General features: G+C 44.2%; 2 protein-coding genes across 2 annotated transcripts in view; both read right to left on the reverse strand.

Annotated features, from left to right (window-relative positions):
- itga8 (integrin, alpha 8) overlaps window positions 1-8,627 on the reverse strand; it is a 39,745-nt gene extending 31,118 nt beyond the window's left edge. The window contains exons 1-6 of the mRNA XM_025061598.1: window positions 7,759-8,627; window positions 7,383-7,513; window positions 3,650-3,750; window positions 3,432-3,555; window positions 2,136-2,197; window positions 1,570-1,615 (exon numbers count right to left, since the gene is read on the reverse strand). Coding sequence (XP_024917366.1) covers window positions 1,570-1,615; window positions 2,136-2,197; window positions 3,432-3,555; window positions 3,650-3,750; window positions 7,383-7,513; window positions 7,759-7,940 — 646 coding nt within the window. The 5' untranslated portion in view covers window positions 7,941-8,627. The remainder of the gene's footprint in view (window positions 1-1,569; window positions 1,616-2,135; window positions 2,198-3,431; window positions 3,556-3,649; window positions 3,751-7,382; window positions 7,514-7,758) is intronic.
- Window positions 8,628-11,054: 2,427 nt separating this feature from the next.
- Window positions 11,055-11,579, reverse strand: part of mindy3 (MINDY lysine 48 deubiquitinase 3) — a 17,619-nt gene continuing 17,094 nt past the window's right edge. The window contains exon 16 of the mRNA XM_008323347.3: window positions 11,055-11,579. This exon is cut by the window's right edge and continues 21 nt beyond it. Within this exon, the coding sequence (XP_008321569.2) occupies window positions 11,460-11,579 (120 nt within the window). The 3' untranslated portion in view covers window positions 11,055-11,459.

An 11,579-nucleotide genomic window follows, 5' to 3' on the forward strand; every position in this document is an offset into this window, starting at 1 on the left:
TATAAAACTCCGATCTGATTAATGACCCTGGATTACGATACTGTTAACACAGGCCCATAAGTCACTGCTGCTGCTGCGAAGCATCCTTTACGCACAACGATAACGAGAGAGTACGTTAAGGAGTTTTCTCAGAATAACTCCGACTGATGGCTGATGATGATCCCTGTATGTTCTTGACTATAAAATCCTGACTGAGTGCTCTAATAAACACTCAGAGGAAGTGTTTTAACTGGAGGCAGCCATCCTTGCCATGCTGAGGGCACAGAGAGGGAGCAGTCCATTAAGGCTGCCTTTAATGCCTCTCTATGGTTTGTTTACTGGAACATTCATTATTTAATCATTCATAGCAGCCAGACAAACAGCAAAGAAGATGATGGGAACGTGTGTATTTGTCCTAAAACATCCGTTTCCTCCACTGTTTTCCTTGTGATTCACTTTTTACACCGACTTCAATGTCTAAGTGTCATTCCACTGTAAACCACCGGGGGGAACAGTAGTGACAGGACGGTGTTTACACAAACAGTCTCGGACTGAGTTCATGTGACGGATCGATAGCTGTCTCCCTGCTCCGTAACTTTGATTTACTGTAAATCAGGTCAAGGGAAGGAGGAAACACACGAGGTAGAAAAGTCTCTGCACAGACCCAGGAACCTTCCTAGTCCCAGGAACCATTGTCTTTCTCACAGTTGTTTCCTGAACAGTTACGAGACCTGGCCAGGAGGAACAAATGGTTCAACACAATCACAGAGAGAGCTTCAAACATGGCATTCTTTGGTTGAACTGTTTTAAAGAGAGTACAAAAACCACTTTACCATTTTATCATTGCATTATTAAAATGTTCCTGGTACTGAAGGTTCCTGGTACTGAAGGTTCCTGGTACTTTCTATGAGACAAAGAAATACAGCTACGACCTCTCCTCTCTCACCCAGAGCTGGTGAAGTCCTTGCTCCTCTACAGCAGCTGAACTCCACTCTGAGACACTGCAGCCATGTCTACACCTATTAAGACACATCACTGCTCTGCTACATCCAGCTGACCTCAGCTCTGCTTTAATCACACAGGAGATCCATCTTCCCTTGTCTGCATCTCTCACATACTCCCTGGTCTCTCACCTTTCTTGCAGTGTTTTTCTTCCAGGGTCCTAACCCTTCTTCCAAACCATTCAAGGCTTCTTCAAGGCCCTCTGTGCTTTATCACTGTGCACAAGGGCAGTCCCTCCACACTCCATTACCCCCTGATCAGCTCATTACGGAGTCTAAACACCCACTTCCTGCTACAGTGTTACAGAGAGCCACAAGTGTAGAAAGTGGTGGAAGGTGGCAGAAGGTGAGACACGAATTCCTCCCACCTTCTTCTACAGAAGCCTTTAATGACATTTCAATGCGCAGTTTGGGTGCGTGTGTGTGTGTGTGTGTGTGAGAGAGAGAGAGAGAGAGAGAGTGAGAGAGAGAGATGTCCTGACTGTTGAACACATCTTCATTCTTTCCCCTCACTTAAATACTTTAACATCCATGAAATGATTGTGGAGTTGGATCCAAACACAGGTTTACACACCACTACCACACTTACCTTGCCAGTAAAAGCTTCCAGGTCCTCCCACCACCAGCCGTCCTTCCTGGAATAAACACAATTAGTTAGGGCTGGTCATGTGATGGACATTTGGGAGTGAGTCACTAAGCATGAAAGCGTGTGTGTGTGTGTGTGTGTGTGGCACGAAGGGGATTACAGGAGAGAGGGAGAGAGAGAGAGAGAGAGGACATCTGATTTCTGCTGCCATGCCTGTTGACGTCCTGTGGAGAATGACAGCTTCCTGTACAGGAGGGCAAGACTGGCCCATAACGCAGGGGTCAAGGGTCACACTGACTGTACAGTCCAAGAATGCAAAAGCATGAATGTTTGGTCTATTGTGTTATGGGGGCGCGGGGTCACATCAGGAGTGGGGTGTCCTCTGGGGACTTACGTGCTCTCGTCTTCCACGGGTCCATAAATCTCTGGAGGGAAGCCTGTGTTTTCAAGAAAGTTTTTCTGCATGCACTTTTTTAGAAGAAGGAACAAGACACTGAAAGGACGAGACATGGGGTGGGCAGTGGGTGTCGTGAGTGAAATATCTGAGTGTTTGTTTTTTTTTTTTATACCTTGGTGAAATCCACGCTGAAGCCCGCCTGGCAGAAGCCCTGGCCCTCTGGGTCTGGATCACCTGAACACAGCAGAGTGACATGAGAGTAAACAACCGTGAGTGCTGCAGAACACTTGGCATCGGAGAACCTCGGACACTTCATAACTCTCCAGTAAAGACATGGAAATGTCGGTTCTTCTGTTTATACGACCAGTGTAAACTGTGAAGACATTGTGAGAGCAAATGAATTGTTTTTCATTTGAAGGGCACCCCGTGGTGCCGTTCAGTGATGCCTTACTACAGCCGTGATACAGATAAACAAAGTGTGAGTTATTGCAGCAGTCGGAGTGGCTGTAAATTCAGGCTAGGATGAAGCGAAAAAGCTGCCGGAGACGTAAAGCGTAGACACAACACATCAGAGAGTATTAAAGGCATGAAGACCATTTAAAGTTATGATTCCAAAACTTGTCAGTTTTTACAAAAACTACTGATTTTTTTTTTCATGGGTAATCAGTGAACAGTGAGGGACTTTTACTTAAAGCAGATGAAGGCGTGGATGATAAGAAGTGTTTGATCTGCTGTTTACGATGTGCCACCTGATGGCCTGATCAGCCTGGAGCCTCACAACCCTTTAAGAGCAACAAAGGTCACGCAGAGTAAATCCGGGAGAACATCTGAGATCAAATGATGACGGCAGAAAGGCAGGAAAAACCCCCTCAAATACCAGTTGATAACGTTGTATAAAAAAGGACCTCAGAGAGGAAGAGATTAACATCTTTGGGTTTTTCTGCGTCGTTTAGATAAATTTATCGAGGAAGTCTTGCGATGCCCACAGCTGAGATTTCTACCGCCGGGAAACACAGCAAGAAGGTTGAGTTGTTGGTTGAAAAAAGAAAAACCCAGACCCCTGTGTTCCAGTTTCAGTAACTTGATGTTAAGCATGTAACAATACTGTGCTGACAGTTTTCCTACAATTAATTTGTATAAAAAAATGTAAATATTTCATTGGCCTATAGTATCGCAGTATATCGCAATATATTGAATGCCTCTGTATCGTGATATCATATCGACAGATTCCTGCTAACACACTCCCCAGTATCCATTGAGTGATATAAACATTTCTAGAGTGTTCTTCAGCTTCATGACATGTTGCACTGATGGATAATGAACTACAGTATATGTTAGGACATAGTCTCTTAAGGCCATTTGTTTTTGTTCTAAAGCCCAGGTTCATTTGTCTTCATACTGACAGTAAAAGACGAGAACAGGAAGCTGGAAACCAAAAAGCAGAAACGTCTGCCACAGAGTGACTCACTAGTCCTGCAGGGTGAGTACTCTGCGTAGGCGCTGAAGTTCTGGACGGCCACATAGCAGGTTCCCACTGGTTCCTTCTCTCCGCTCATCTTCACCGTCCTCCAGTGGTAGAGGGGCGCACATGCCTGCAGAACAGATTAGTTTCTGACTCACAAAAATGGATGTTACAGAAAGAAAAGAAAAGAAAAGAAAAGGGGGCCAAAACGTGTGTCCACCCACCACCACTTTTCCCTTGTGTGTCCTGACTGATGCTCCGAACCACTGGTGTGACTTGAACTCCACAGGCTCTCTGGTGCCATTGACCTTCATCATCCTGTTGTCTGGGGCAGACGGGGATGGAGACAGGGAAGACAGGAAGTGGTGAAGACAGAAAATGAGAATAAAAGAGACTTTCATTGAGAGCCATTAACAACAGTTATTAGCTGCGGTAACGCCGACCTGAGACTGTGGGACGGATGGAAAACATTTGTCCCTGAAGGGAGGACAATCAGCAACAACAACATTTTTAACACGCCTGTAGTAGACACGAAGACAAAGACACCATTTGTCCTCCGTCATTTGTCAGGGAACTGTTCTGTCAAATCCGCTTTTAAAAGTATTTCTCATAAAATGTAGCATTAAACGAGACTTCAGAGACTCCTGCCTTCAGATGTAGACACAATGTATTTCTGAGTGTCTCATAAGTGTCTCTGCTCCTTTACAAAAAGAAACACACACACACACACGCTGGTGTTTTCGTGTTGTGTGCACTTCACAGACGTTGCATTCTCTCATCCTTTAACACAATCTGGTAATAATTCCAGTCCTAACTCAGAAGTAAATGTTTTACCTCAAAATTTCCACTTACTCACAAGAGCAGGTTTTTTTTTTTTAATCTTTCAATCTTAGGGTCGCAACCCTGCATGGGGTCGCCTGAACTACAAATGGGGTCCCCTGAAATGTTTAGGAAAAACATTTTTTACAACTCATTATTATTCTTTTTACAATTGTAATTAAAAACACACACAATGTTAAACCACTGTATTCACTTTGATCACATGACCACAAAATGCCTGTGGGATTGCCAGAAATTTGTGATGTCAAAATGGGGTCACAAGCCAAAAAATGTTGGGGCCCACAGCACTGGAGACTTACAAAATATCCTCACAAGGACTAGGTGTCCCCACAAGGACAGTATACCTCCAAAAGATGTCCCCACAAATATGATTATACCAAGATCTGTCTTACTCTCACACACAGGTGGTGAATGTGAGGTTTTTCATGAAGTGAATTCCACCAACTTTATTTTTTCTAACGTCTTGCTCATTTTTATTCTCTTCCTGTTTTCTTCAAAAGGCCTCAACGTCTATTGAACCAATTACACCAAAAGTCCTCCATCATCTTTGACAACAGAAATTGATCTGGAGTTTTAAAGAAGCAGGATTGTGGATTGTTGGAACATTTGTGGCCATAAAGTTTGTGGATCAGTCACTTCTCTTGGTAAATACTGCAAAACCCAGCTCAGTCACTTTAAAGGCCTTTAAAAGGCACTGGTTTCACCGTAAGGCTTCCAGATGTGGCTGTATGATGCAGAGGGGCCGTTTAAAGAGACGGGAATAAAGAAAATAAAAAAGATTTTTCTTTTTTTTTTTTTTAACAAAAAACAGATTTCAGTAAATTCTTTTACTTTTAAAATATGACATGTCCTGTGAGATGGTACCATGTACCAGCAGAATTAACTGCAGCAGATGAGATTTTCCAGAATTTTCTCCATTGGATGGACTAAATAACCACAACACGGTCTATAGCAGGGGTCACCAACGTAGTGCCCCCGATGGGCCAATACTAGTTGACAAGAGGGTCAGAAATTTGTACTGTCTCCATGCTTTCTGAATCAGTTACACTTGCAATGATATTCCAGTGGGTGCGATGTCTACTATAGTTTGTCCCAGAACCTATAATTATTATTGTTTGAGAAGTCTGTATTACACAGGTAGCTCTTCGTGTTACTGAGTGCCCCTGAAGTAGCTCTCAGTTTCAGAAAGGTTGGTGACCCCTGGTCTATAGAGTACCAGGGTGTACAACCTGTGGCTCCAGATTCTTCTGTCTCTTTGAATTGGTTCTTTGAAAGACCACCTTTGAAGACTGTGAATGGACCAGGTTTTAACTGGCTGTTTTTCACTAATGTCATTGTTTTTGGGTGACTTTTTTATTCCATTCATTTTTTTTTACTGCACAGTTAACGTTTGTTTATATATCTGAATGTATGTTCGACTTGATATGAGTACGAGGGAAACACAATTTTAACATTGTGTCGCATACAACCAATTATACTGTATGTCTGTTAGACCGGACCAGTACATTTATAACATAATCAATTCTAAATTACAATCCAAGTCCATGTTTTTCCGCTTTGTTTTCATGCACAGAAGTACAAGTATATTAGACATTTATTACTGTATTTTTTATTATTTATCCATATTTAATCCAGTACATGCATGTTGTATCAAGCGGGCCGGATTGAACACGCTAGCGGACCTGTTTTGGCCAGAAGTTTGACACACCTGGTGTAGTACTAGAATATAGTGCAGACTGAGTTTTTTTTACTTCAATTTCTCAGTGATCATCCGTCACACTTTTACCATATCAACCCACATTCTACCCCCGCACCACACGGACATGAAGTAAAACATCTGTCTTACGTCACTGAGGCCATGCAAATACCAGTACACACACACACACACACACACACACAGACTGACACACACACAGTTCTGCACATGTGAATCAGACGTACAGATTTGAAACAGTGCAGCACAGAACACACAGATGTTCACCATTCAGACTGAGAGACTTTTTTCTCCAAAGCAAGACCTGGAACTTCCTTGAACCATTTGTTCCTTTACTCAGACTGTTCTTCCAAAACATGAAGACTTCACCTTAAACTCTTGATGCCAGGATCCTTCTTAATGGAGTCTCTATTTTACACCGTCATAAATCAGTGCTTCCTAATCAGCTGATCGGTGAACAGCTGACAGAAAAAGTCCGTCCAACACATAAATATCAACTCTATGATGTCAGAAGCGTGGCAGTCGTCCACTGGTCTGCGCTGCTGCGTTTTCAGTGGAAGCGTGTGACACTTCAAACATCTACAAATCACTGTGTCGTTTTTTTTTACTTTAGTCATTTAACGCAGCCTTTGGCCCAGTGGATTAAAGAACAGGCTGTGATTGGAGAGACGCCGGTCTTTGTCATTACTGCCCCTGGTGTTTTCTGGGAGAAAAAGAACGCCTCTGTCAAGTTTTTATGAATAAGAAGAAGCAGCTTTTGTGGTGTCCTGGCAGTCAGAGACGGGGGCACGGGGGGACAGACTAGTGGAGGACCAGGGCCTGTGAGATGGGGTAGATACTTTTTCAGAATCTAATAAAAAGCAGACCTCACCCAATTCTCCTCTCTTCCAGAGGGGAAGTAAATTCCCATGTGCATACACTTTCCCCCCTTTTTGGTTGCCCCCCCCCCCTGCCCCCTCCCCTTACCTTCAGATGGAAAAGTGAGCTTTAGAATGATTACTTGCACAAACGGAGTCTGATCAGGCAGTTAACATTGTTGATAATACATCAGACGTCCTAATCAACATCAGGTACGCTGACCAGAAAAAGTCCCAGCAGCCACCTCTTCTGGTAAAAGAATCTGACGAGACCCATATGTCTTATCAGTCTCTTTCAGGCAATAGCACAGGTATATTCCTCTCTCTATCACTCTCTCTCTCTCTCTCACACACACACACACACACATATGCCACAGACACAGACTAGAGCCTATTAGAAACCACATGGTTCCAAACAGTACCATGTGCAGCCACCTCAGCCTTTCAAAGCCTGAACACATGGACCTGAGTAAAATATGTCCATTCATATTTAATCATTATTATTCTGTTTACAAAACAAAAGGGAAATGCTTGAATGGAACTCACTGGAGTTGTCAAACGGTATCTGTCTGCAGCTGTCAGGCAGCCCAGGCCAGGGGCAGTAGTAGACAGCTCCAGCCTCCACGATGCCCGGCTGGGAGGTGTTCGCCCTGGGAGCCCCCACCAACACACTCAACCTGGTTTAGGAAGAGAAAATACTCTTCATTCACAACATCACATCCTGCAAAAGTACATGAATATTTCATAATACATGGAAATGGGATCAGCGCTGCTCCAGGATCCCTATGTCCTGGAGATAGTCAAGTGTGTTGTGTCTAATGATTTTTTTTAAAACTCTGGTCTTAAGTGATGTGTTCAGAGTTAGACACGGAGAATAAAAATTGGAGCCAGAGCCCAGGTTAGAGTGTGCTGTTCCACTCACGTGTTGCTGTTGCTGGTGGCTTGGTAAAAGTCCACAGAGTATCCGAAATAACTTCCATCCGGTCCCCTGTAAACCGTGGGATGCTCCGCGTGAAGGTTAAAACCCAAAACTCCATTCAGCACGGAGAGCAGCCCGAGAACGAACATCCCAGCGAAGGAAACGCAGCTCCGCAAACGCTCCATCCACAAAGAGCCGCTCTACGCACTGTTCCCCCCAAAAATGAGACTGGAGGAGAAGGAGAGAGAGAGAGAGAGAGGGAGAGGGAGGGAGTGGGACAGCCCTCCGTGCAGGTGAAGAATCTTTGTCCCGGGTTAAGTCCAGCAGCAGTAGCAGTGGGACGGTGGTTCAGTGCGCTCTCTCCAAGAACTGACTCCCGACATCCTCAAACCGTCAGGTCTGTGCAGACCCTCAGATACAGACGCGCCGCGCCCCCGCCTTCTGCATAAAACTTTGCCCCCTACACACACACTCACACACACCAAACCACATCTTAGCGCGCTCAAGGGACCCTGCGCGTCACCGCTCCTTTTATGGCACAGACGAGTTTTCCACGGTGAATCGGGGGCTTCATCCTGGAACAATAAATAAAATTGAGGTGAGATTTGTTACCACATTCTAAAAGCTGTGCTGTGATGAACACAGACGCGCGCCCTCACACAAATGCATGGCGATTACGCACACAGAAACTGACGCTACCCGTGCGTAAATCAAACCATCCTTTATTCCCTCATGCGTCGGTTGGTTCCAGCATTTTTTCTTTTACAAACACTGACCCGTTTCCTGCCGCAATCACATGTAATTATGTCAGTAATTATTACGTCGGTTGCAGCAGAAGTCTGTCTGACTCCATGTGTTAGTTCGACCAGCAAACTATTTCACTATTTCAACGCCAAATGATATCGAGTAGAAAATAATACTGCAAAATAAAAACTGCACATCTTTTTTTAGCTCTCTGAACTGAGAATATTTTCTCAGTTCCCATAATTTGTGGCACATCGGTGTGGCTGACTCACACACTCCAGCCCAGCAGGTGGCGGTAATGCACTTAAAGTTTTTTTTCCAGATAAAAGATAGAAAGGCATGGGCTACTTTGTACTGCACTGCAACCCATTCCTTAATCTTATTGTAGGGTGGGGCAAGGGGGGGGGCGGGGCACCCCCAAAAAGCTGCCTCAAACTGACCGCCTGTTTATCAGCCTGGTGTTTGTTGCTGGGGCATCAGTGAGAGGTCAGTGATCACTGACCTCCACAGAAACCCCCAGCAGTTCAACTGCAGTGGAGATGGAGTCACTGAAGAGTTCTCTGTCAGGGTTGATAAGAACCAGGTGAGATGGTGAGGTCAGACGTGCAGCAGAAGGAAACCAACCTTGAACTGACACATGGAGACATTTCTCTCCTCCACACCTTCTACCTGCCCTTCAACACATTCCCATCTGTCCGTCCTGGAACTCTATCCCTTCCCTCTGTGGTTCCATTATGTACTATATGATTCCATCCAATGAGTGCAGAGTAGATTCACCTCTGATCCTTTATGCAGATGTACAGTATATGGGGAATGGAAAGAAAAGAGGCAGGAGGAACAGGAAGGAGAACGTCTGTTCCTTCTGCTTTGATTTAAATACAGAAATATGCTTTTTGGTTGGAAACAGACAGAGCACTGAAGAAGACGATGTACAATGGTCTGATGACTCCTGAGTCCAACCAGTTATTTACGTTTTAGCCTGGAGGAGCTTCACACACCTGTAATGTACAGTTGTCATGATCCACTCACTGGTTAGTAGTTCAAAGCCAAGTTTTACTCCGAGGATCCAGGGGCAATTATTTTTCTTATCTTAAGATTGTCGGTCACCTACCACAGTGGATGACAATATATTGAACATCTATTTGAGGGCCGGATGCATGTGGGTTGTGGACCAGAAGGGGCCCACGGGCCAGGTGTTTGAACACGGAAGTTTTTTTAAATTTCCGTAGGTTGAAATGACTTTGTGAACTACATGTATGTGCTTCTACAGTAATAGTATTTTAAATAGTGTTTCTTGGGTGCATCATAAAAACGTGGGTGGTTCAAGACTAAAGCCCACCACTGTGAATATCATATCCCTCTGCACACAAGAATAAATACTACTTATTGAGCAGGGAACAAGCACTGAGTGAGTATATTGCTGCGGACTGACCCCATTTTGTTTTAGTGTGGCTCTGTCAGGAGGCAAAACACCAAGTGGCTTGTGTTTTATTGCAGCTCGTTTCCTGCATCGTTTTAATTTCCTTCACAATTCTAAGAGTTCGGTGTTTTTCAGTCATACACACATTAGGCCTCATATTGTCAGAATTAGCGAGAACATATTTTTTGCAGGCGGCTCTGGGCTGATTACTGCTCTCACACACTGAGCGGAACTAATAATGTGATTATTGAACGGCCGTTACAGCAGATTAAGGCCACGTTACAGATCCATTACTTACATCCAGTCCATGATGGAGTCCTGTCATCACAGATGAGCTCACTTCAAATACTCCTTGAGATATTTAATCAACTTTTTGTGTTTTAATTTGTTTCTTGCTTTGTCTGGAAAGCAGGAAACACTATTTCCAATTGAAAATCCCTATTAGTGTAAAAGCTCTGCTCACTTTCTGGGCAGTTGGCTACATTAACTATGCAGTTATTCTTAAAAATATATAACAGTATATAATTACAATATTTATTATTTTTAATAAAAGTATTGGTCAGAGTACTGAGTATCTGCAAGAATACATAAAAAAACTTGTAGTGACATGTCAATGGTTTAAATCGTCGACTTTTGAGAAGTCACCGCCTCCTGAGATTTCCTTTGTGATCTGATTTAGAGCATCATGGGACATGAACCGTGTTGTGGGGAGTGATTTACTGATGAGGGGGATCCTGACCTTGGACCCCGGTGTTGGAGGTCGCGACATCAGAAGAAGACACAGGACGTATTTGATTTCAAATCTTCACGACTCACATGCATGTGAACAAAAAATGTTTATTCCAGAACCTGGGTGTGTAATAATAAATACATGAGCAGTTGGCCGACATTCTGGAGCGGTATGTGAAGCACAGACACACACACACACACACACACACACAGACTGACACACCTCAGTCAGTTTTGTAGTGGAGAAGACACTGACGAAAATGATTCAAATCTCCAGTTCATTGCATTGGGGGTTGGTCCCTTTACTGTAAACACTTATCAGTAGGTGTGGCTTTGTGAGTGTATGTGTGTGTGTGTGTGTGTGTGTGTGTGTGTGTAAAAGGCTTTGGTAGCTTTTCTCCTTAAACAGTCCTAACCGTAGTGTTTCACAGTTGACTGTCTGTGATCATGTGACATTGTAGGCTCTGCACTGAACCCATCTGAGCTCTGAAGATCCTACACAGAGCAGAGCAGCGAAGAGTTGTTGTTTTTCCAATTACAAGCCATAGTGAGAAGACAACAGTGTGATCCTTTAAGATGGATTTACATTTGTGTGGAATGTAATGATGATGACGTGTGTGTGTGTGTGTGTGTGTGTGTGTTAGGTCCAACAACGCGTTAGCGTCGCTCACACATCGTGTATTTTCCTCATTATTGGTGCTTTTACATTTGAGTTTCCAGCCTCGTGACCAGGTGGGGTCAGCATAAAAAAAAGGGAAGAGGGAAAGGAGTGCATGTGGCGCCCCCCCCCCCAACAAAGACAGGGTCAGTGCTAGTTCAGTGACGGGGAACGGTCAGTGGTCCACAGCAGCTCAATGTATGGCCACTTGGTCTGTAGACATCGCTTGACCGGAGTGTCGTCGGTTCGAACCATGGGGTCCTCGAAACCCAG

The sequence above is a fragment of the Cynoglossus semilaevis genome, chromosome 13, assembly GCF_000523025.1.
Source record: "Cynoglossus semilaevis isolate Cse_v1.0 chromosome 13, Cse_v1.0, whole genome shotgun sequence".
Lineage (NCBI taxonomy): Eukaryota > Metazoa > Chordata > Actinopteri > Pleuronectiformes > Cynoglossidae > Cynoglossus > Cynoglossus semilaevis.